Source organism: Alligator mississippiensis, chromosome 5, assembly GCF_030867095.1.
Source record: "Alligator mississippiensis isolate rAllMis1 chromosome 5, rAllMis1, whole genome shotgun sequence".
NCBI classification, from domain to species: Eukaryota; Metazoa; Chordata; order Crocodylia; family Alligatoridae; genus Alligator; species Alligator mississippiensis.
The window spans coordinates 52,867,643-52,893,565 of record NC_081828.1 but is presented as its reverse complement, the minus strand read 5'-3'; the positions used below and the strand labels follow the sequence as shown (position 1 = coordinate 52,893,565).

At 44.5% G+C, this 25,923-nt stretch overlaps 1 protein-coding gene across 1 annotated transcript in view; it reads right to left on the bottom strand.

Annotated features, from left to right (window-relative positions):
- Positions 1–25,923, bottom strand: part of CACNA1E (calcium voltage-gated channel subunit alpha1 E) — a 234,373-nt gene that overhangs the window by 103,975 nt on the left and 104,475 nt on the right. The window contains exon 8 of the mRNA XM_059728377.1: positions 416–531. Within this exon, the coding sequence (XP_059584360.1) occupies positions 416–531 (116 nt within the window). The remainder of the gene's footprint in view (positions 1–415; positions 532–25,923) is intronic.

Sequence of the window (25,923 nt, the reverse complement as noted above, 5' to 3'; positions counted from 1 at the left end):
CCTGCCATCAGTCACAGCTGTGTAACCTCATTTGACTCCAGCAGTGATACAATGTCTTAGCCAAGTGTAGAATTTGGCCCACCTGTGGTAATTGAAAGGAGTCACGGCCTCCAACACATAATTTAGTTTCAAGTAACTAGAGTATTTCTCCAACCCCAGTGAAATATTTTCTGGGGGAGGCATGAGACATTGACAGTCTAGGCATGGAGGAAGAGCCAGAGAAACTCGTGGAGCCACAATCTGTAAAGCACATAGCTAATTTATTAATCAGTCATGGCAGCCTCCTACTTTCCAGACACCTGCTGTACTCCAGAGCAAATGCAGCAGCTCCACTCTGCTGAGGCAGCAGGGTCATTTTGTCATTCCCACTCACACACTGACCGTGAGGAAAACCCGTGACCCTCACCAGCCTTACCTGCTTTATCTATCCAGGCCCTGTAGCCGTTCAGCTCCCGCTCAATCTGCTGCTGTCGTCGCAGTTTCATGAAGGCTCTGCGGTTCTCCACTCTCTCTCTCTCTTTGGCAAATTCCCTAGAAACACAGAAGGGCAACATTGTTTTTACTGAGAGCGTGCAGGAGGGCCGGGATAGAGGTCGGGTACACTGTGGGACAACTGGAGTGGGGGCTATAGGCAGGGCACCACAGCAAAGCCAAAGAGGGTATATGTGCACAGCCCTCCACCTGGGCAGATGGATTTTTATATGCATTAAAACAAAGCTATGGCAAGTGGCTTGCTTGTACATTGAAACATAGCTCTGTGTCTGTGTGGTGGGGTGGGGAGGTTATATGATCATTGTAACACTGCCAGGTCAGGGCATATGTGTAGGGCAGCTGGGATGCACACACACAGCAACACAGCTGAGGCAGAGGTGGAGCATGGGAGGTGACCAAAAGCTGTCTGAAAGCATTGTGGTGTAAGGGAGAGAGGTATGAAGACATATTGTGGGTTATCATCTTCCCTCCTGCAAGGGCTCTTCAACCTCTATTAGTGTCCTCTTAGTACTGCTTCCTGGTCCTCTCTTCTGAAGGACCAGGACTCTAGGATGACTGCACAGAATGTGGGCTGGCAGGGTTAGAGAAGCAGCCTACCTGGGAAGGACAAGAGAGCTGGTAGGTAGAGGGATGGCTGAAAGTCATCTTGGTTTGGACAGGGAGGCACATAGGAAGGCAGGAGGATGTTGCAGGCAGATGGAAATGTAGCTGTCTGACTGAGGCACATGGAGGGAATGCTGGATGGAGCAGATGGAGGAAGGGAGCAGACACACTGAGCCAAAGGACAGCTATACCAGGGATGAATGAGACAAATGGATGAATGGATGGGACCAAGATACAGATGGCACAGATCAACATTGCAGTAAGTGGATACAGGGTGGGGAATGGGAAGATGGTAAGAGTCGGGAAGATCTGTTAGAGGAATCAGGCTGATGAACGTGAACTAAAATCCCTGTGCTCTCCAAGTCATCTGCACAGCATCCCTGACAGGGATTGCTCCTGCCAGTCCCCAGAACATGTTCCAGGCAGGCAGACTATTGCACCATTTGGCTCTGGGCCTTACCCATCCCTCCCTCCTCCCTGAGCCTACAAAGCTTTGCTGCTCCACTGACCCCTTCCCACTGGGTGGGAGGCACTTGTGGGTGGGACGCCCAGACGGTACTGCAGATTCCTTGGCGATCATTCACTTGGCTCAGGCTGCAGGAATGGCAGATGGGACTGGGGAAGGGGCAGAGGCAGTGGGTGAAGAGCCAATGCTGTGCATCTTGGTAATGGGGGGGAGGGGGAAGGCTGGGGCAAGTAAAGGCAGACTCTGCAATCCCTGATTCAGTGAGTGAGGCGAGAATGTTTGTGCTGCCTGAGTTGATGCTCCCTCATGCTCACTCCCTGCCCATCTCCCAGTGAGATGCTTATAATTCCACTCAGCTGCGGTGTGCTGGCTTTCGGCAGGCAGTGCTCCTGTGTACACAGACTGCAGTGAGGCTGAGGGGGTGGGGGTGAGAATGCATTATTAAGACAAAATTTATTCCACTGCAGCCCTGCACTAGTTTTGGTGAATCAGTTCAAGGTGTGGAAGGGTGGGGCAGGGGCTAAAGAGGAGCATGATGAGAAGGCCTAGAAACATCAGCCTGGACTGGAAAATGCTGGCTGCAAGCAGATGGCAATCTGGAGCCCAGACTCACTTCACCTCCTGTCCAGCAACCCCCTTCCTTCCCTGCCCACCTCCCACCCCTCCACACTGAACTGCACAGCAGCAAAGTGGACAACTCAGCACAGTAATGAGGAGGGGAATAAAAAAATAACCATGATGACCAGGTGTACATGCTTTTCCAGTCTCATTGCATTGCACTGACACCTATTAAGCACCTCCTAAGGAAAGAGTTTCTATATATCTGTCCTGGGAAATGGATAGGGCAGATACCCCATGGGTGCAGCCTTGCCATTGTCTGGTTTCACAGACTTTTTGGGGAGAAGAGGCTCTGGGTGGGACTCACTAAAGGGCTCTCAGCTGGGCAATAGTTGATGCATCTGTTGCAGACTGAGCGCCCAGAAGTTCAGCTGCCAAACACTGAGTTTGTGTTCCTTCCATCAGGATATGGCTTTGTTTTCTCCTTCAAAGCATCCTTCTCACCATCACAGAGTTTACACGTGCTCTCCCATTGCCATACCTTTAACCCAGCCACACTCTGACTTCCATCCTCTGCAAATATCTCCTCCCCCCACCACAACTCCTGACATCCCATGTCCCTACAGCTGCTCCTCTCTATGGCAAAGCTTGTGTGCCTTCCTCTCCCTGGGCAGCATGCCCCAAAGTGTCTCCTACATGTAAACCCACTCAGTTTAATCCCCTCCTTCCCAACACATGCAGGTACTCCCAGGGTTATCTAGGTCCCCCAAGACACTCCTCCTTTCCCAAGCATCATCCTGCTTACTCAGTCCAACAAAATCCATCTGCTTGACCCTTCCTCTCAACACCTCTTCCCCATCATTGTCTCCTTCCTCTCCCAACTCCACCTCAGTATGGCTGGCTCACTCCCATTACCTCACTGACTGAGACAGGCTCTTCACCTACCTCCTCTTTGGGTTCCCACATCTACTCACACACTCCTCTGATATCCTACCTCCCTCCACACAAAAAAATCTGTCATGACTCCTAACTATAACCTACTCACTGTGTTTTCTTCATTTGCCCAAAACAGTCATTGCCAACCTTGTGCTTGCATTAGCAACCCTGCCAAGGGTCACCTACTTTGCTGGCTCCCACAGTACCCTTCACACAAACTCCACACCACCCAGCATTCTCTGCCAACATCACATAGCAAATCTCCATCATTATAGTCCCTCTCATTACTGTACTTGCTCCTCCCATGGTACCTCACTCCAATGGGCACCTAAGGTCCTCAGTTCCATAATCCCTGTCTCCAGCAGACACTGTGCTCACTCCCTTCCCATAGACTCCCCTGAAGGGCTGCCTTACCCCCATCTCTGACCACTACTCCACCTGTGGTTACCTCCTGTGAGCCCATTAGGTTACCATCTCTGCCCTCAACCTCTAGCTCCAACCTCCCCCACCCTATCAGGTCTGTACATTTTTTCTGCTTTGTTTGAAAATAACCTTGGGATCTAATTGCTTGGTCTCAAGTCCTGCTCTGGGGCTTGATATTTCTCCAGAGTGCCTGTGTATCAGACTATGTGATACTGGGTGCCCCCCAAGGCTCAGCAGATACAGATTTACGCACTTTACACCTCACCATGCCGAGCCCTAAGTGAGACCAGAATTTCTCCTTCTTGTTCTAAGATGCCACAGACTAAGGTACAGTGTTTTCTCTTGTCCTTCAAGTGACAGAGGGTTATTTCATCCTGACATAAACACTCCCAGAATTGTTCCTCCCCGCCAGTTTTGCAGCAGCTCAGTTTCCCAGGAAGGAGAGTTGACTAAGGGAATGAATGAAAAAGGAAAAAATATTAAGGTTAAGTCCAAAGGCAAAAATAGAGTCTAGTACGGAGGTCGGCCTGCAAAGAGTTTGGATGTGGCCCTAGTGGATAATCAGGATAAGGAGGGATAATTGGCAATTACTGTGGTGTTGGCCATGATTACTGGTGGCATATGATAAGTGAAGGTTGCATTAGGGGGGCAGCAGCAGGGGATCAATGGCCTGCACCACTGACCTGGTTACAAGCAGCAGTCCATGCTCATAAAAGTTGGCTAACCCCAGACTTACTTCCCCCTCTAAAGGCACATAATGTTCCCCAGGGCCCTACCAGCTGGCCAGATTAGCCAATGCATTGAGACCCCCAAAAGTTATGCTGCTATTAAGGCAGCCCAACAAGGAAACCACTGGTTACAGAGACTGCTTCAACTCTCATATTCAAATAGTCTAGTAGTATTTCACCAAGTCTAGTGGCCCATCTCATTGGAGGATACAAAATGCCCATGTTTCAATACTGCCTGAGGCGAGGGAGAAGGTCCTCCTTAAACATGAGGCTTGAGAATCCTTGCAATTTTATCTTGGCTAATGTAATTATGTTTATTACTGTTATTATTTGTATTGCAGTAGTGCCTAGCAAACCTAAGCAAGCTTGAGTCCCTATTGTGCCAAGTGCTGTACAAACACATTGGAAGAAACAGTCCTCAACCTGGAGAATTTCCAGTCGAGAGAGACAAGATAAACAAAGGGTGGGAGAAGGGAAGTATTGCCAAACCCATTTTTACTGAAGGGTAACTGCAACTCAGAGAAGGACAGAGGAAATGGACTCCTAGACCAGACCCATGGTTCACCTGCTTCAGAAGGCAGTCCCTAACAGTGACCAGCATCAGACACTTGACAGGAAGGTACAAGAACCCCTTCAGTAGGCAAGTGCAGGATAACCTAATGCCCACATGAAGTCTCATCCTGGTCTCTAAAGAGCTTCATAGCCTGAGCTGGGAAACATAAGGCTCAACAGTCATTCCAAAACGTTTATAATTATTAATTATAACAACTCCAGAGAGATTTACCATCTCTACAGGCGTCCAACCCCTTTGTTGAATCTTGCTATGTTCTACTGTTGATCTTATCAAGATCATATGGCAATGAGTTCCACAGTCTAATTTTGTACTGGGTGAACAATTTCTCTCTTTATTGGGATTTAGATTTGCTGCCTTTTAATGTCATCAAATGCTCCCTTTGTTCTTTTGTCATGAAACAACAAGAACAGAAACTTCCAATCTACCATGTCTAGATGATTCATCAACATACATTTCTATTATCAATTCCTTCCCAGGCAGACAATTTCAATCTTTTCTCTCTTCCCTCATATGAGAGTTTTTTGGGGTTCTGAATATTCTCAATACCTTTTTCTGTAGTCTCCTTTCTGAAATGGGGTGACCAGAACAGCAAACCAGATACCAGATGGGCAATGCCACTAAAATTTTCATAAAAGCACTGTGATATTTCCCATATTGCTAAAGATACCCACCCTTATAGAGCCTAATGATTTGTTTGACCACAAGAATCATAATGGGAATTTGTAATAGAGAAGGGACCTGAATTCACCTCTTCCGTGTCCTATCCCAGTTGCTTAACCACTCAGATCACTGATTTTCACTGATACCTCCAGGGTTAGGGGTACTTCTGTAACCTAATTTCCTGGTTCTTAGGGAATTTTTAGGAAGGACTATTAAGGAAGGACTGCTGGCTGTCCATCTACAATATGAAAGTGCACTGCTGTAGATCCTGGAGTTGCTTTTGAAACATAATACACAAACAAGCTATACATCCCTGAAAATACCTAGGCCACTAATGTGAAGTCATTTATACACATATCTTAAAGCCAGAAGGGACCACTATTGTTTGACTCTCTGCATAACACAGACTAGAGAATTTCTTACTTCTCCTCTCCCCACTGAAATTCCTGCAACTGTACACTTTGTGGCTGAACTAGATGCTTATGTTTTTAAACAGGCATCCAATCCCACATACCTTGATAAACTGTTCTAATCATGTTCAATGTTTAAAAATTGCAATCCAATTTCTTTTCATCAGCTTTGCTACTGCAGCGCAAAGTACACTGAGAATCACAGAACCACGGCATGCCAGTGTCTACTACAGCTAAACCCCATTCACAGCTCCCATGCACAATGTGGACTCCCAAAGAGCTGTGAAGTTGTCTGCTGGGATTTTGTGCCATAATCATAACGCCCAGAGCTCAGCTAAACCCTAAAAGTCTGTAAGCAGGAGCCAGTGAGGTAAGGAAGACTGGAGTCTGTACCATTTTAATACCCTACAATCTGTAAGAGGAAAAAAATCAGCTTAGTGAGTTTCAAAGGAGAATCCACCACAAGAGCAAAAGCTGCATCCACAGAGATGTTATGGACACTTGTGCTTTGCCATACAGTATAAGCTATCACTCATACAGAGTCAGGAAGAGATTCCCCATCTCTGGTACATGATTGCGTGATGGGGGCAATATTTAAAGAGTGTTGAGCTTCTGACTAGGCCCAATGACACCAGGCCAAGATTGCAAAGAGCTCAATACCCAGTAGGCACCCAGCACACTATGCTGGTTTGAAAATCCAGGCCCATTTGTGGGTTCAGAGCCCCACAGAAAATGCTGGTCTCACAGATAGCATGGGGCACTGACACCTTCCTGTAAAATGTCTGACCTCAGCTCTTGCCAGGAGGAGGACACTGGGACTGGTTGGTCTGGTCTGATGATTCCTACTTGCTCTCATAAAGGGAAACCTCAGAAGTTAAAGATCTACATCAGCATTCAGACTGGCTTATAGCGCAAAACACCAGGACACTCAAAATAAAGGCTGAGACTCTCTCCTTCCTTTACAGCATGGTGCTTATATATCGTGGGGCTGACTAGACCAGAAGGGTTTTACATACTATACTGGGAGTGCTACAATCCCTGGGCACATCATGGGGAGATCTAAAGAAAATGGAGTTTCAATATCAACACCAGCTTAGTCTCGATTGGTGTGGTCAAGGTACATTAAGTATGTGATGGCTCTGGAAAAGAAGGATTTGTTGCTGCAGACCCATGTACTGTGCAAGTTAAATCCCAGACCCACAGCACCCATGTTTGATGCAGGAGCTGCCCTGACACAGCAGCTCATAGGAGTAGGTGAGAGTCCCAAATTCTGTGCGACAGAAAATTTCTACATTTGCTTTCAGACCCTTCTCTCTGTAAAGGCTGCTGTGCTCTAGTGATCAGCAATGCACGCGTCTCCAATACAATACAAATAAAGCTTTGTTTAGAGATTCAGGGTCTCTCACTGTTGCCATGGTAATCCAAGTCAGAGAAGAACCCCACCAGGATGGGTAAGCCTGTGAGATGCTTACACGCTCACATGCTCAATGCATCCATACATGTGGGCATTCACGTTCAAACAGAACCACACGGAAATATGTGCATACACTAGGACAGAGGCTCTCCCAGCTTACATGCTGGCCATAGGCAATGAAAGAAATACACACATATAGGAATAAACTTGTGGCAATGCCAGCACACACACATACCATGAACATCATAAAGGAAAACATGCACATGCTTGCAGCTTGTCATACCTACAAGCACGAGTATACTCACAGAGGAAAGTGTACACAGAGATTCTACCCACATGTATGAACACACCCCACAACAAATCTGGGAATGTAATCTTTTGCAGCCATGCACATGACCAAAGATATGTGTGTGTGTGTGTGTGTGTGTGTGTGTGTACGCATGTGCATATGCGCATGTGTGTTTATAAACAACAGGTATACACACAGGCATGAACATAAAATTACACACAAATACATGCAAGCATAAACTCATGTGTATATCACTATGCATCACTGCAGATTCATATGTATTCCTTACCCGTACTGTACTGTGTAATGTATGCACATCCTGATATCCAAAGAGGACCATATACACAGATTTACATTCAGTCCAAATTTACGCTGCTACACTGGACCACACAGAATGACTACATACTGATGCAAGCAAACATGCAAGGCTACATGTTCTAATGAACATGTACCAAAAGGCCCACCTACAAACAGAAAGAGAAATATACCATATAATGCACCCGTGCACTGAAATGCACATGCTCATGTGTGTATTGTATGCAGGCACGGTGTACACATCAGCACAAGACCCCATATGTATGAAAGCCCAAGTGCTCATGGAACTATACATACTGTATGGAGTCATAAATTTGGTACCTATTCCCATGCGTGCGTGTGTGCTTACGGTCATAAGATCCCACGTACTCTGATGCTATTTCTATGCACATACATAGTACTTGGAGGCTATGAACTTACATGTATAACATTACTATATATAGCAAGCCAAATTCATCTTTCATGCATCTTCAATGATGTAAGTGTCTGCACAAAAGACAATTTCTGTCCACTGTGTACAGACATGGTTAACCTACATTTCAGTCACAATCATTGAATAGGTACAAAACCCATGTTGTATGAAGAATGAACCATAAAGAAGTTCACTTCAAATTCTGAACCCCCTACTGTCCCCACAGGATTCCAATTGCAGCATGAAGGGAACATGCTTATGAAGAACAAATGGCTGTGTTCTTTTAGAAGACAAGTGTCTAACTCTTCTGAGATTCCCGCAGCAATCTCCCTCCCGGAAACAGTCAAAGGAACCTGAAGAACTGATATGTCTGATTTGATTACTGAATTTGAGTTCATTACCCAAGCTGAGCCATTACACACTTAATACTGTGTGGGCTTCTTTCTTTCTTTTTTTTTTTTGGGGGGGGGGGGGAGGGGGGAGGAGACAGCTCTGAATGTTCCCAGAAACCCTTGTTAAAGATCTCCAGACAATCTGAGCATTTTTAATTTCACCCTAGGAAGGTTAAGCTTCCTGCAGCTCTGGTGTTTAGCATAAAAAAAAAATCTCCCCCTTTCTATCTGCAGCTATCAGACCAAAATGAGACTTCCTCTATTCTAGGAATAGAGGGGAGGAGAGGAGAAATGAACCCAGGAAAAAGAGAGAGAATGAGAAAAGGAGTCTGAAAAGGGAGAAAGACTACAGAACAAATGGCATGGGAAACAATCAGCAAGTAAACTCACAATGCTAAATTTATCATCTGGGAGAAAGATGTCTTTACAGCATTGCAAAGCACAGTGAAGACTACCTATGCAGTAGTAGTCATTCTGGCTCATCCGGTGCCTCCCATGCCTATTCACCAGCAAGACACGATCACCAGGAAGCATGAAGATGCCACTTGAAAGCTGAATTAATTTAGGTCAGAGGGAAGGTTACCATCTCCTTCAGTTTGTTCTACTGGTTAAATTCATGGCACTGAGACTTCAGAATGCAGCACTGTCATAGTCTCATGCCACAAAGCGGTCACTCTTAGAGCTTGCATGCCCAGCTTACAGGATAAACACAGCAGAATTGGATCTATCCTGTGAAAACAAAAGGCTGTGTGGCTTCCTGCTGAGGGAAGCTGATATTTTTATGAAAAGAGGTAAAGAGACTAGGAAGACATAGTAGGTCAGTTTCTCAGCTCAGAAACTTCCACACAGATCCAGTGAATGCCATGTAGCTGTGCTAACTGACACCAGCTGAGCATCTGGTCCTTTTTCTGTTCTTACTTGCATGACCCTCCTGTTTTCTGAGATTCTAGGTAGCTTCCTCTATGGGATTGCCTCTTTTATCTGAATGAGCTGCTCAGCAAGAGAAGCTGCTGTCAAGAGACCCATCCATGAAGGCAATCTGAGACCATCCAAGGAAGAAATCCATGGGGAAGGAATGGCAGACAAGGTTCTTTGGGTGAATATGATATCTTTTATTAGACCAACCTAATGGGGAAGGAATGGGCACTTTCCCCTGATAGTCTCCTTCTCCTCATCATCTCCCAACTCCACAGCACAGCAATATCAGTGCACAAGGGCAGGGCACGACAGAACCTACTGTGCCCTGAGCAATCCTCCATAAATGGGTAGGATTTACCTTGACAGATTTTTTCTGCTGTTTACAAATACTTGTTTGGGAAGCCCCAACGTCGGAGTTAATGGTGCAACAGAGGCTCAGCACATACTCAGCATCCATAAGGATCACGCCTATTCACTTGCTGCTGAGTTGTTTTGGGAGATGAAATTTGTCAGGCTCCTAATCTCTAATATGGGCTAATTGCTTTTGTCCATTAGAAGGAGGGGTGTGTGGAAATAAGTTTAACTCAACTTAATGAATTATTTCATTTCAAGGAGACACATGTAGCTGAGCAGGGCAGCAGTGGAGGCTGGTGACATCTGAAAGTGGGTAGGCGAAATTGACAGATCAAGGATTGCTCAGAGCCAATTTAAAGCAGTGGATAAAGATAATACTGTATCTGAGTGAGAACAAGGCCAGCACTGCTGATTGGCAGACATTTGGAAACACTCCAAATCACATGGAGGGTGGGATTTTCAAAGAAACTAGGCACCCAACTCCTATTGAACGGCTTTGAGTGAAAAAAATCCCACCTTTGGCATATTTCGGTTAGGAAGAGAGAAAGGAAGGACTGTTTTGCATGAGTGTCCATTTTCCCATTCAAAAACCTCTAATAAGTGAATCACAAATCAAGAAAAGCAGAGCAAGGTCCACTCTGATGCGCTGCTAAAGTGAGCTCCCTGCTTAGCTCTTGTGCCTTCCTAGTAACTAGACCCAGGAAGCTCTCTACGCACCTCTGATCTCACTGAGTACAGCAAGCCACTCCCACAGCCCCACTGTCAATCCGGAAGCTGTTGTATACATATCCCCCTGTGCACACCTCAATCTGGAGGACTCATGTTGGTGTCACAACATAAACCTCAATGGTGTAGGCCAAACTCAACACTAGCACTAGCTTCACTAGGTGCTAGGGTGGCCATCATAGAGGACAGTCCGGTTGTCCTCTGTCCTCTATTGATACAAAATCAAATGCCTTTATGTCCTCTATGTTTTCTCTTGAAGACAAAAATAGAGGACATAAAAGGTGTCGGGTCTCGTATCAAGAGAACAAAGTAGAAGAAAACCAGAATGTCCTCTATGATGGCCACCCTGCTGGGTACTCACTAAAGACAACGGAATTACCTCTGCTTTGCTGCTGGGACTGAGTTTTACCCACCCATGGCATTGTATTTACTTTACTTTGGGTCTTCTAAAGTAAAGACACTCCCAGAGTTATTGAGAGGAACATCATAGGTTGCAACAGGAACCAGAAGAGCTCAGTTAAGCAAGGGCTGGAGAGAAGCATGCCATCTGTCCTCCTACACACAAGGGCACCATCATAACAGCATGCTCAGTTTCTTTGGGCGTTCAGAGCACAGATGATACTTTCCTCCCTTCTATGCTAATTCTTCTGGCTCCTTGCTGCTCTCCTCTACAGTCTTGACATTAGCTTCATACAATGTGAGAATTTAGTAGATGTTGTCTGCTACTAGAAACTAGACCTCCCCAAACAACAGGACCTTCAGCCCTCCGGAGCACTTCTTCTTTTCTAAAACACATATACTCCTGCTCTACAGGAGAGAAGGAAATTCTTTTGGTGAAGCAGGGCTGCCTGCTCAGAGGTCTGGGACATGAAAGTCTGGAGAGCTCAGTTCCATTCTTAAGCAGAAAGCTCATGACAATGGACTCTACTAATGGTGATATGCTGCAAAGCAGCCAAAGACTATATGGAGGCTCAATTTGTCTCTTCAGCCCTGAAGACATTTCTGTCAGGTCAGGATCTGTGCACATGACAGACCAACACACATCTGAAATACTATCATGATGGTTCCATCCCATGAGCCATCCAAAGGCCTCCAACTCCAAGGCCACCAACCCAACATCTCTTCCTCAGCTTCAGCACGCTGCCAACAAAACAATTAAAAAGTGAGGATCGTTTCTGAATTGCAACTATGTCAGATCTTGGATTCCATCTCACCCCTTCCACAAGTTTGTTTAGAAGCTAAAGTTGGGTTTAATGGAATCTAAAGGAAACTGGGACTTACATCTGCCAAACTAAAACTGAGGGGGCATTTTCCCACTCCCAGTCCTGACTCCAGGATCCTTCTGTATTTCCTTAAACGTCAGATGGGTATCTCCAGCTGGATAGTGAGGGCTCAGAGCTATTCTTTCTTCCATGTTATTCCTTCCAATGTATTTATCTAGCTTGGTATTTATACTGCACTTACTACTGTGGAACTTGAATGCAGACTTACTGTTTTCTATTCTTCCATATCCAGAAACAGAGAGGTTATTTAGTCATTGGTTATTACTGTGGGAAAACTAAGGCAAAGTGATGATTCTTAATTTTTGTCGTGAATGTGCAGCTGATTGTACCTGGGTTGACTATAAAGCTTAGAGTTAGTACCTTCAATGCTAAAAGCACAGGTCTATGCCATGTGAGGTAACTGGCAAATATAGCTGGCTCATAAGCTGCTTTTACAGATAAGCCACAGAGGAAGACAAAGACCCTTACTCTACCCCCCTGTGAGGTATGAAAGTGATAAGACTTGTAGCCATACTCAGTCCTTGTTACAGAAAATTCCATTTCTACAGACCAGCTAACAAAGAGGTCATCTCTTCTGGTCACACCTTTGTTCTGGGGATCAACATTGTCCCTGAAGAATATTTAAATCATCATCGTTTTTTATCATAGGGAGCATGGAGAGAAGGGATGGGATGGGTACAGCCTAAGACTCCCTCAGGTCCATCTCATTGACAGTTCTGACAATCAAGTTCAAGAACTTAAATAACCTGGTATATAAGAAGCAGCCAGAGTAGAAAGAAAAGCACTAGAGTAAATGTTCTGATTGACCTGTGCAGGCTAGAGGGAACACTGCCATGTATTTTTTGCCAACTGGAGCTTTACAGGAGTCCAATTTTCTTTCCAGATTCCATACACTGCAATTATCTAACCTTGTGTCTACAAATTCAAGGATCTCTGTGGCTATATCGGACTATCAGGATGGCTCATAATACTCCTGCCAGGTGAAGGTAGGGAAGAAGCAGTTTCAATTGCTGTATCTATGTCAACACCCAAAGCAGGAAAGAGCCTGGGAAGCTCTGAGGCTTTGTACGATGGTGACAACGGGGAACAGATTCTATTGACTGAGATGATACAGTGTTAGCAAAGTCCTTTCAATGTCTCTTTCCCCCCACCATTTTTCCTTTTGTATTGCCGAGGGTTAATTTAAGCCAGCTGCCCTTCCCCTCCAGAGTAGAACTCACTTGGACACTGGGGCAATGGGCAAATTGTTTTAATTACATTTGATGTGGAAGAGACCGAGTGCTGGGTGACACCAGCACACTGACAGCATTGGAGGCTGTGGTGTTTTACTGTCTTCTAAAATGGGGTTAAGAAAGGCACTTTGGATAGGGCTCCACCAATGACAGTTCTTCAGATGAAGGAGCAAAAGATGACACGAAGGTGGGATCTGTGCATGGCTGTTTATGCCTATTAGGTTTCCAAGTTCCATAAGCAGCACCTCATGAGCAGGTAACATGGAAAAACGAATATGGATGTTTGCTCATTATGGAAGGAGTCTACCTGTTTGCACACCCAGTGTCCTCTCTGGGGCCTCTTCCTTTCAGGAGCATGTAGCTGTTCCCAGCCCAGTTCAGAATGAAAGAAAGAGCCTTTGAGTTCTCAGTGACTTGAATTAAGAAAAGGTCATGTTGCTCAGAAGAACAGCCTCTGAGATGCTGGGCCACCAGCATCATGGTTGCCATGTTCCACTTTCCATGGGACTTGCAGTGTCATGACATGACAGCATTTGCATCTTTCTTACTGCATTAGCGAGAGTGTCACTTGTGCTGTTGCATCTGGGATGTCACAACATAATTATTTTGCTCTGCAGGACAGCTGTGAAAAGGTGGCTTGCTATTTTGTAGCAGCAATTATCAGAATTTAGGTGGCGAACAGCAGTGGAAGCGTTGCCTTTGCTTTTTAAAAATTAATATCTTTGTCAGATCCTTGGCCATTTACAGAAGTGTATCTCCATTGATTTTGGAAGCTCTGGGTTTTATTCTCAGCTCTCACACTGTCTCATGTAGCCTTGGAAAATCACATAAGCCCCCCCCCTTGCACTTTAATATACTCACCTTTAAACTGGGAATATTTGGATCCACCATTTTAGGGCTCAGATGAAAGATGCTGTACTAGGATTATAGCTGAGAAGCAGTACGAAAAGTTGCCTGTGAATATTCAATTATGAAAGCAAGTTTTGATTCAGCTGCTTTCATCATCCACTCATGTTCATTTTCTGGGAAAACTGGAGTGTTTGAATTGAGTACTTCAATAGTCACGTTAAGTAAATTCTGAATTGGACACATGAATGTAAACCCACAATCCCTGCATGTAGGGATTTATATCACCCTGCCAAAGGGCACAAAAAACAACATGCATCTTTAAAAAGTGAGCACTGATTTTAGTTACCTCAATTTTGAGGTGCTCTAAGCCCCCCCGCTTCTTCAAGGGGACTGACTTTGACAACTCCCATACACCTAGGCTGCTGAAAATCCAGTCTTTGTAAAGGCTCTCAGGTTGGTCACCCAAGACCTAAGACACATAAAATCACAAACAAAGCTGAAAATTCAGGAAAAAGCTTCATAATTTGTTGTAACTAACCCAAACCACACAAACTGTGAACATCTGCAACACACCTTCCACAGTCTGTAGTGGAACTGCCAAGCAGAGTCCCACAGAAGACTGAATAATAAACACAAGCAAGGAAGTCAAGATCCATTGGCAAATCATTCTTGAACAGAAATGAAAGAAGAAAGTGATCAAATAAATTATTTGCTGTGAATTTTTGCAGTCAGCTGTAAGAAGATCTATTATTTCCTGTAATACTGGGGTTTACCCATAACAACTATGCAGAGCTCTTATGAGGCTGTTTGTTTGTAAAAGGCTTGAAGACCCTTAGCAGAAAGGTACTACAGAAGTACAAAGCCATCAAGAGCTTATTGAATATGGATGCCCACCTGTCCACTGAACACAGATGATCATCTGTGTTTAAATGGAAGGCATTCAAATACTACAGTATGGTATAAGAGCTTTAATAGAACAAAATTATAAATACACATGTTGTTCACTACTCATAATATAGACCTGGTCAGCTTAACACGCATTCTATGATGTCAGTTGAAATAACCTAAGGAGTGGCTATTTACCGTCAATAGTCAGAGACCTTAGGGGAAAATAATCTGGATGGAATTGTATTCCACCCTTTCCCCTGCCTTCCCTGCTACTATTGCATTTCCAATTCAAAAGTAGTTCAAAGAGGCCACTTTCATAGCTTATTAAGTTGTCATAGCAACTGGAATTTTCAAAGTTTATTTTCCCTCCCACCCCAGTCACTATCACCCCTCCCCAAACACACACAAAAACGTACGCGTCGGAAGGTTCATCGAAGCTTCTTCTCAAGATATCATATGGTTTAAGGGAAAGAAAAATACAATCCTTGTCGATATAAATCAGTCCAAGAAGATGTATTTCTTGGGTCATATTTTTCTGCCTCTTGGCATCTCTCATAATCTCTCCACACATGACCTTTCCATGGTCTAGAGACAACTCTCCTTTACTGCCTACTGCCTTCCCAGTAAATCATTCTCCCTCAAGCATTTTGTTTCAAAACCTCCAAATCCAGATGGAACCTGGCCCCGGGTTTTGCATGTAACCGGCAAAATCCCTGACTGTAGAAAATGTGTGCTCACTCCTTTAACGCTTAATTATTAATTGCTAAAACTTAATCTTATTCATCGTTTGTTATGCCTCAAAATTGGATGGAAAAAAAATTTAAATTAGGCAAAGTGAAAAGACATCAGAAATGGCTCAAAAGCCTCTTGAAGAAACTGAAGAATGCTCTCCGGAGGCTGAGAATGTTACAGAAACCCAACCTGAAAAAAAAAAAGATCTTAAGACAAAGAAATGTTGCCAAATTGATCATTTAATTATAACATTAGTCGTTTCTTTCTAAGGTTTAGTTGGGGGGAGATGCAAAAAGACTAAATGGAGGAAATAAGAATTAACATCACCAGAATGAGGGTAGGCAATTAGAAGAGAATTTAAACTATTCTGTCATTTGGTTCAAAACACACAGATTACACTTTTCTTGCCCTACAGCTTAATTTTTTGCACCAATCTTGACTCCTGCTTGAACCCAGACTTCCCAGCTCAGCTACCGCAGACCTAAAATCCTACCTCCTACTTCACTGTTGTGGAGCCGCATTGCCCATCACACAAACTACTGTATATAAACTGAGTTATTGTTTCTGACAGTGGTGATGACACTAATGACAGCTGTGGCAACACTATCAGCTGGAGAAAGGGAACAGCGTTGGAAGTACAAGATTGAGGCAGAGGAAGGAAACACAGAATGGGTGGGTGGCAAAAAGCTATGTAGGCAATGGGAGGGCAGAAAGTTGTGCTGAAAAGAATAGGATATTAGGGGGAACTGAACTGCCAACCACACAGGTAACCAGGGAGCTGTGCTTGGCATGGGAGGAGAAGCTCTTCTGCAAAGTTTAGGAAGCCCGGCAAACTTGGCTTGGGTCCTAGATATTATTCACTCAAGTATGGTTTGCTTTGCCTTTTTTCTCCCTCCGCTAAACTATTTTGTTCCGAATGAGTTGCTTGATTACCCTCTTTTCACCTGGCTCGGATGAACCAAAGTAGCCCACAGACCATAGGAAAACAAGATCTCTCAGGTGAGAGCCATGGTCATCACTCAAACCCATATATGAAATCAAGCATTACAAGTAGGAATTAAATGCAAGGGGATTGTGCAGTTGTGTAGTTGGTCTTGACTAGATCTTTGCCTGCATTGCTCTAGAACACTAGTGAGAATGAATCTGATACAATTTTTTTTCCCATAAGAAACATACAGATTTTTAAAATTGCAGCCCTACAATATAAAGATGTAGGAACAGATCCTTAGCTACAGAGGAGAAAAAAATGCAGAGTACCAGTGGGAGCAAAAAGTTCCCTCTGCATTCCCCTTAATCCTGAGTTTGCCATGCCAGCCCTGTCCCCTGTGATGCTGACCAACAACGATGGCCAATATCAGCAGGGTATAAGAATGTCCCAGCCATACCCCTCTCCCTTGCCAATCTATTTATGTTGCCAGCTGCAAAGGGGATGGCACCAGGGTGCCAACACTGGCAGTACTGCATCAGACAACCTCCTCACAATAAGGTAGTTCCTGTGTGACTAGTTAAATGGTGTAACCTGCTGGAGGTATGGTGTACAGTAACTATACCACTACAAGGAACCTTCACTGGAATAACCACACATTATTGACATTAGAAATTGGACCAGGTTAAAAAATACAAAATGCAAGTTCACTTACTGTCACTCAAAGGGTTCAGAATCCCATGGCAAATGCTGAATTTTGAGAAAGGAGTCAAGTTAGCCCAAGTTATGTCTTGCTTCCTTCAACTATCACAATGACTAAATCTTTCCCACTGTGACTGTTTTGGCGGCTCTCACAGCTTTCTATGGCTAAACTGTCACTCTGCCTCAAGCTTTATACCTGGGAAATGTTCTGGAAGAGAGACAATTTCTTTTTATTTTTGATCCCTTTAGATAAGAATTAATTGATCCCTAATTGCATGGATAGAAGAACAGTTGGTAGGACTTTTAAAGAAAGTAAAACCCCAATAGGATTAGAACTCCAGATCACTGCAATACAAATGAGACATTTTATCTACTATTATTAGTATTACTATATACATTTCCAAGGCACCCATCACCTTGGTATTATGAAAGAGTTTTTTTCTCTCTAAAGACAGAATTCTCTTGCTCTTCCACATATTTTAAAGCCATTTAACTGGGGACTAAGTGGGTCTAGGCCACTGATTCTCAACCAGAGTGCTGCAGCACCCAGGGCTGCTATGAAATCTTTTTAAGGATGCTCCAGGATGCCAAAGCACTGTTAGGTGTGTAAAAAAACTAACCATGATTCACATGATAAACCCAAAGTTTTCACATAGGAATCCATAATGTCAAAAACATTCGAACCTGCTGGAGTCTTTCTAAGTTCTTTGCAACATAAGAATTTTTCTATTATTTTTCTGTAGTCAAAAAAAGGAGTGAAAGTAAAAAGCTGGCACTTTCTGATTGATGGGTGTTCCAAGTCTAAAAGGGGTGCTTTGTGTTTAATAAGGCTGATCTAGGCTGTTTACACCATAAAGTTCATGTCTCAGTTTAACAATCAGGGAACAAACTGCTAAGATGAGTTTTACAACACAGAGATTGTAAAACTGAAGCTCAGACTGATTTCCATCGGAAACAGATTAAACGGACCAATGCCCTCACTTCCAGCATGTAAGCATTCAAACCTCAGCCTGGACGTTCAGTGGATCCTTAATGACAACAGCTGTCATGATAAAGTAAGGGCAGAAAGGCAAGCTTTGAGACTGTCATCCTATGCAACCTCTAAAAAGAAAGATCAAGATCCCAAATTATCCTCAGGGTGGGATTAGTAGCCAATGCACAGGGTACAGCAATCTTCAGGGTTAAGCCAAGGTAGAGCACATTGCAGTAATCGGTCCCATGAGAAATCCTTAGTGGGAAATCCTAATCATAGTGGCCCCACACTGAAAAAGTTAAGGTGTGATCTGCACAGTCAAAGGTGAAAAAGTGCTTCTCACCTCTGTGCTCTCAAGTATCCCATTAGGGTCCTGAGGTTATATACTACATTTACAGTATGGTTTGCACCTGTAATATTTGGTGAGGACACAGTTTTCACTGGTGTGTCCAATGCCTCCCCCTTCTTATGAAAAGAATCTGTATCTCATCCTGCTTAATTATGGGCTAACCATTTTTCACTCAGGCCCTAGAAGAGAGGTGGAACTGATTGTTGGTGACACCATACTTTGGACTATCTCGTGACTTCCTACAAAAGACCCATGCACACACATCAAATAAAGGAATCAGTGACAGAAATGAGACTTGAAGAAGTCAGCCAGTGGGAGATCTCAGCAAAGAGGACTGAGCACCCGTTACAATTCTCTGTAATCTATCTGACACAAAGAAGCTAATGTGACTTAAGCAGCTTAATTTGACTGTGGCCATCATTGTGAAGTCCAACAAATTGTTTACAAGCAGCTTGCCACTGAATATGCCAAATAATGCAAAGAGTCTAATAGAACTAAGCAACAAAGTTTGGCTCCTGTCTGGAGCCCTTCAGAAACTGTCAGCCCCATTAGTTTTGTCCAGGAACCATGCCCAAGTCTTAGGTAAGTTTCAGCTCATAAGGGGTGGCATACTGCTGAAGCTAGCCAGCAATTGCTTTCTTATTGATCTTATCCAGACAAGGAGAGGTTAGAAACAGGGCAGCTTCTGGGTGGGTTGCTGGCATTTGAACGATAATTTCTTAAGTTCAGACCATATCTCTGTATGTTTCGGAATTGTTGAGAGCACGTTCATCTCTCAGGAAAGTATTGAGAAGCTATGTTAGAAACACCAATACTGAGTTCCATCAGCCACTGGGGAAAGTGTCTGATTGCACATGTGTTGTGATAACTTCCTCTGTCTTTTTTAGAATCCTTGCCAATAAAGCCGACCTCAAATCAGGCAGAGGAGGCAATGCAGTTTCCCTCTTTTGGCCCAGACTGTTTCAAACTCACTCAGCTTCTTTTTCACTCACCATGTCTCAGAATCTGTCCATAAAAAACATGGTATCTTGGTGGAAACCTTTTACATATGGACTTTCCTATGGTATTCATGGCTGAGGAGTGTTAGTGCCCCATAGCAACAGAGCACAGTTAGCTCTAGAGTTGTGCGCAGAGGGAGTCTGACTGGGTTAGACAGTCCATTAGGTTACTCAGTCGAACTATAACATATGGGAATTTAGAGGTAGGCTTTTGGCTACTGGAGTACATCCAAATACAAGGGAAACTTTGGGAATGAAAGCAGCATTAAAAATGTAAAGCTGGAGAAGCAAAACAAAATCTATTTTTACTGAGACCTAATGCATGCATATTTACATGAAAATCAGACTTCATTTAACAGTATGTTTCGCTTCAAGATGAAGAATTTTCTACATTCTTGCTATAAAATTTCTCTGAACCTACCCTACAATACTCCAGTAGGAGGAAGCACCTCTGTTTCTCTATCATATTGGGCCCAGTGAAAGAATAGGCAGGGGTCTTTTATTTGGCTTGTGTTAGTGCAATATTTTACCGCTTACATCAGACGTCAGCATTTTTTGCTAATGAAAGGCCAGTGATTTCAACTCAGCCACTGTTGCAGCTCTTTACAAACAGCTGCTCTCTTGCCCAACAATGCAGCCTTTGTTGAAAAATGTGTTGCAACAATAGCAAGGGACCATCTGAAGCAACTAATTTTACAGCCATGGTAAGCAAAGGCTGCACTGGGGCAAGGAAGGGATGAGGAAGGGGTGAGAGAGCAACTCTCTGCGCAGAGCAGACAAGGGATGGCTGGAGGGCAGCAGGGGATCATCATTCCTTTAGTAAGACATGGAATGGATCTGGTGGCTCACGCAGCAGCAGAGAATTAGCATGTTGTTAATAAAACACAGGCTGGATCAGACCTTCATAGACAAGATCCAATCTCTTTGCAGGCCATATGTTGCTGACCCCTGTCTTAAGCTGTTCCTGCACAGGCAAAGCAACCTGCCACTTGTTTCCTCCCAGGGCACAGAGATGGCATTGTGTGCAGGGATGTCACAGCACACTTGGGGTTGCCTGGGTACCATGCAAAACCCGATATCTGCACAAGCCACTCACCCAAGTCCTCCTGGGTGCTGAGCACTTTTGTTGTTCTCTAGGTATCTGGCACACCACTAAATGATCACTGTTGCCAATAAGGTCAGCCACCCACCAGCATCCCTCCACAATGAAAAGCTTAATAGGGATAAACAAACAGGGAAGTGTCAACCACTGTCTGGGAAGATCCCTAGACAACTACATCCAATTCAGTGTAGTCACCAAACAGCTGTCTCAAATGGGCCCAGAATACACAAACACCAAAGATCCCACATGATCTTATTGCTGGTGTGTTGCTTGTATCACAAGCATTGGGCTGGCTGACACCGCTGTATCAATTTTGGTTCACACTTTTCAATCGGCCCAGAATAGTAAAATATTCATCACATCTCCAGAGCCGAGCAAGGCCAAATTTAGAGGCAGAATAACCATTTGATGCTCTCCTGGACTCAGATTCTCATTGAAAACAAAATTCTTTTCATGAATCCACTTAATCTGTGAATCCAGAGGTAAGGCTTATTTGGGAAATCTATTGATCTCTGCACATTAAAGGCCTTCCAGAAGAACTCTTAGACATGGTGATTAAGGACCAGATCCAGACGGGTTTACTAGGCATCTAAATGGCATTTATGTGGAATTAAGGGACCCAAATTCCAAAGAACAATCCAGATTAGCCTTGTTCCACAAGCTAGAAAACACTCTGGGCACCTATGCTCATTCAGTGCCTCCATGTTGGACTCTAAAGTTCCCTAAGTGCCTATAATTGGAGTTCTGGGGATGCTCAGAAGCAATGCACTCTGGGCACCTAACTGCCACCTAAGATCCATTGCAAAGCAGACTGGTTGCAGTGAGATGCCTAAACTCCACATAAGTCCCTGGAGGGACCTAATTCATTACAAATCTTCAAAGCCTGCCTAACTTGTATCAGCAGCATTGAGTGCAGCACCCACAGTCACTTTTACTAAAAAACACTGATGTTTTTGGTCCCATGAAATACCTTCATGGGACCACATGCCAAACTCCTTAGTTTGACAACACCTAAGAAGAAGTACCCAGGTAATCAATCTGAAGCTGAGTCTAAATTCACCAGACCCATTATCTTTGAAAACTTAAAACAAACACATATGCTGCAATAAGTTAGCTCCAAACCTCCAACCTAAGCTCCTTACAGGGAGGTCCAAGACAATACATACACCTTGCTGTATCCTGATCTGAATCCTCAGGCTGAGCCTGGACAAAAATATTGCAACAACTATACACTCCAGTTACACAACTTCCTCCTCCATGAAGAAACACCATATGCCCCTATGGCAAGGGAATGAGAAATCCCCCACCAAAAAAATCCCTTTTGGTCTGGCCAGATTCCAGAATTAGTTATAGAAAACTCTTCCCATCAAGAGGTCATGGAATAGAAGAGTCAATGAAGCAATTCAGTCACTCTCCTGGACTGCCACTAATATTGCACTAACACTAAAGCCCACCCCTCTACCCCACTGCTCACATAGATTGCCATGGCTCTTGAATGACATATGACAAACACAGGGGGAGGAAGAAAGTGTTAACAGCAATGGTGAAAATGCAGCTTAATATAGACAAATTCAAGCCAAAACTTTCACAACCCTCCAGCACTGCCACAGAGTAGGAAAAGAGAAGCTACCTCTCTCCTGTTATTAGAGGCAGCAAGTTATACTCTACAGGTCTTTCTTCCCTTCACATAGAAAGTCACCCCCACCAACAGCCTGGTTACCAAGATCACGCCCAAAATCAAGATAAGTGAAGGAGGTTGGCATTCCTAGCTTTAGATCTTGCCTCCTGGACATGAACAGACACAGGCACTACAAACTCTAATGTTCTGCAGGGGTCAATCCCAGGACTATTTTCACTAATGATTTGGATGACAGAATAGAGAGTATGCTTATTAAATAGGCAGATGATCCCCAATGGAAGTCACCAGAGGCCTCTGTCAGAGCGAGGCAAAGTCCTCAAATCAGCTCAAGAGAAGGCTACTGTTTTCTAACAATGGGAATAACCTGAATAGGGCTTTGTCAGTCACTAAACTAACAATGAGCCCCACCTGCACAGAACTGGTGCTGTATATCCAGGGTTGCATCAGGAAAAGGAGAGGTCATTGGTTCAAGAACCCCTGAAATTGGTGGCAAGAGCCATCAAACTTATTTGGCAACTGAACCTTTGGTTTGTGAAGACCTGATACTGAGGCTTGGAAACTGGAAGTGATGGTGTGGTACCACAAGCAACTAGTCCTTGTGATAGACTCATCTGGGCCTGCAAGGCTGTGGTCTGTCCCTGCAGAACACTCATCTGGGCTGAGGGTTTCATACAGACTGGCCAGTAAGTGCTTGGTCATGTGGGATCTACTGCAAGGTCTTAGCTCTGTTTTCCCCTGTGGCTGTTCAAATTCTGATGACCAAACCATTGGCAATCCAGTGGATGAATGGTTAGAGCAAGCATTTGAGTCAGAGCTGGAAGACAGACCAGAGACAAAGGCTGAGCCAGGGGGACAAGTTCTGGTGCATCCAAACCAGAGACCAAGCTGAGAGCCAAGATCCAAATTCAACATCAAGACAGCATCAAAGACCAAGGGGCTTGCAAGATTGTAGGGGCAGCTGGTCAGGAACAGAACAGGGACAAGGAACAAGGCTGGGACACAGACCAAAGCAGGGACAGGAGAGAAGGTTAAGACAGAATTGAGAGCAGAAACTGGGGGTGTTTTTACATGTGCTCCAGGGCTGGGGGACGCTTTAATTAGAGCAGCACAAAGTGCCACTCTAATTGAAGCACCTGCAGCAACTCATGTATGACCAGCTCCATGCTTCAAAATGGCGGCGGGGAGCTTGATCAGCAAGCTTTCATTAAAGCACCCCCACCACCATTTTGAAGTATACAAGACATGGAGGCTGCCAGAGTGCGCTAATTAGCATGCTCCAGTAGACTCGATTAATTGAGTCCCCACAACCTCCCCACACATCTACAGGCATTCCCATGGAGGCTTAGATAAAGCAGAAACAATGGCTGGAGCTGGGAAACCAGGGCTTGAAGGCAGAGAGGATCTAGGTAGAACTGCAGGCTATTGGTTGCCCCTTCTCCAATCATGCTGGCTCTGTCAACCTATCAGGTTGGGAAGTGGAGTCAATCACCCAGCTGTGGCTCAAACTCTGCCCTGTCCCCCGCCACCATATCCTCTCCCCCTGTAGCCAGTGCCCAAGTCCACTACAAGGAGATGAAGAAGATTACCATTAGTAACTGAAACATGAAGAGATATTAACTAGGCTTAATGTTGGTCTGGCTGCTATGGTTAATTCCCTTTATGGTAACTTCAGAACATCATCAGTGACAAGGATAAGATTCATATGAAAGAAAGCCAGATGTTAATGCTAGAAGGAATAAACATCTGGGTTTGACCTCATCAACTACTAGATGACACCTACAACCTACAGAATAGTCAGATGGTATAAAAGCTATTTAAATTGATCCATAAGCAGATATTTGTCTTCCAAAGCTGCATTTATAGCAGTTCACGGTGTCTCACTCATGATCAGAGGTAACACGTGATGGTACAGGACAATGCTAATTACACGTGTAGCAAAGTAATACTGACATTCCAGTGGGCTCCTTGTCATAACTCGTTCCTTCTCCACCTCTTGGATGTGTTATTTGCAGAGGCGTAACTAGGAATGTTGGCGTCCTGTGTGCAAGGGGTGCTGGGAACTGGAGAGCAGGGGAGCATGTTTTACTTCCCTGCATATGGGCTGTTGTCACTGCTGCCACAGCACAGACTGTTGCTGCCACACCCTGAGCTCCTCAGTCACAGATGTGGGTTGTTGCACCGCAGTGTGGCCTCGTCAGGGGCCACCACTCTGGCACCTGGGGCTGCTGCCCACTTGCCTACCCCTAGTTATGCTACTGCTTATGTAAGTAAAGAGAGAAAATAGCCCTTTCTAACCTAGACTATCAGAGGAACCAGAAAGGCAGCATCCATTCAATTGCCAGCACGTGTAGTTTCAAACTACTATTGTCCTCATGGTGTCATTCTTTGTCACAATGCAGAATGCAAACCAACTTGAACGCATGAAACCTATACAGAGCTCTCTGCACTTTACAAGGCTGGAAGATTTGTGGAGTACATTCTCTGACCTCCCCTAAGGGCTACCTTTCGGACAGCCCAAATTCACTCCTTCTGCCCAAGCCTTTGGAAAGAAGGAAACAGACCTCGACTTCAGGGTGGTCTGGGGTGCAGGTGGTCTCGTTGGGATTGTTCTCTTTTTGCTCATCTTGCGCTCTAAGTCTCTAACAGTATTTTCAGGACATGCTGATGCAGCCATGGTTCATTGCCATGGAGACAAGAAGCTCTGCTTCTCTTCAAGCCCAAGCTAATGGTTTGAATTAAACTCTCATTTCCTCTGGGGCAAGTAAAACAGTTACAATACTGTTGCCCACATGTACAGTCTATGAACACGTTTGCCCAACAGCCACACCCTATAGTCACACACCCAGCACAACCATGCCCCAAAAACATTACATTTGCTCTGTAGCCACTCTCACTATTCTCTCACACAATGCAGACACACGTACCACAGCTGCATCATGCACATACTCACTATCTCTCTCTGTCACACACACACACACGTCATAGCCATGTTCTACATCCTACTCTTCATAACCAACGGGCAAGCATGCTCTATGACTCCCACACATTTTACTTCTATGCTCTGTAAACCTTCTATGTACGATTCACAAACACGCTCCCCAAGTAGAGCCAAATGAATAAATGACAGGGTCTTACTGTATGTCATCTGGTCTGTGCCAGCTGCCTGTGTACCCATTCTTACCCCGTGGTAAGTAAAAATTAAACCACAGTAGTTTAGGGTAAAATACTGGGTTTAACCTCTGCTCATTACAGGGCCAGAACATGCACATAAGCAGTTACCACAGAGCTGCTAAGTCATAGTAAATCCCCTCTCCCATTAATACAGCATATTTTTCACTTGTTCATATACCCTCCCTGTGTCCACTCCCTATACCTCAAAACACCCACCCCATATATGAGCCCCAAACTATACACCATGACATGTCCTCTACCACCTCTGTTCCCCCAGGAACCTCAATATCCAAAAGATTTTTATGCGTAGCTTTTGGCATTAAGATGCAGGCTATCTAAAACACGGACTTCAGCCCCTTTCTGCACTTGCTCCTCTGCTCCACAGCATGCTGGTCACTCACAGGGCAATC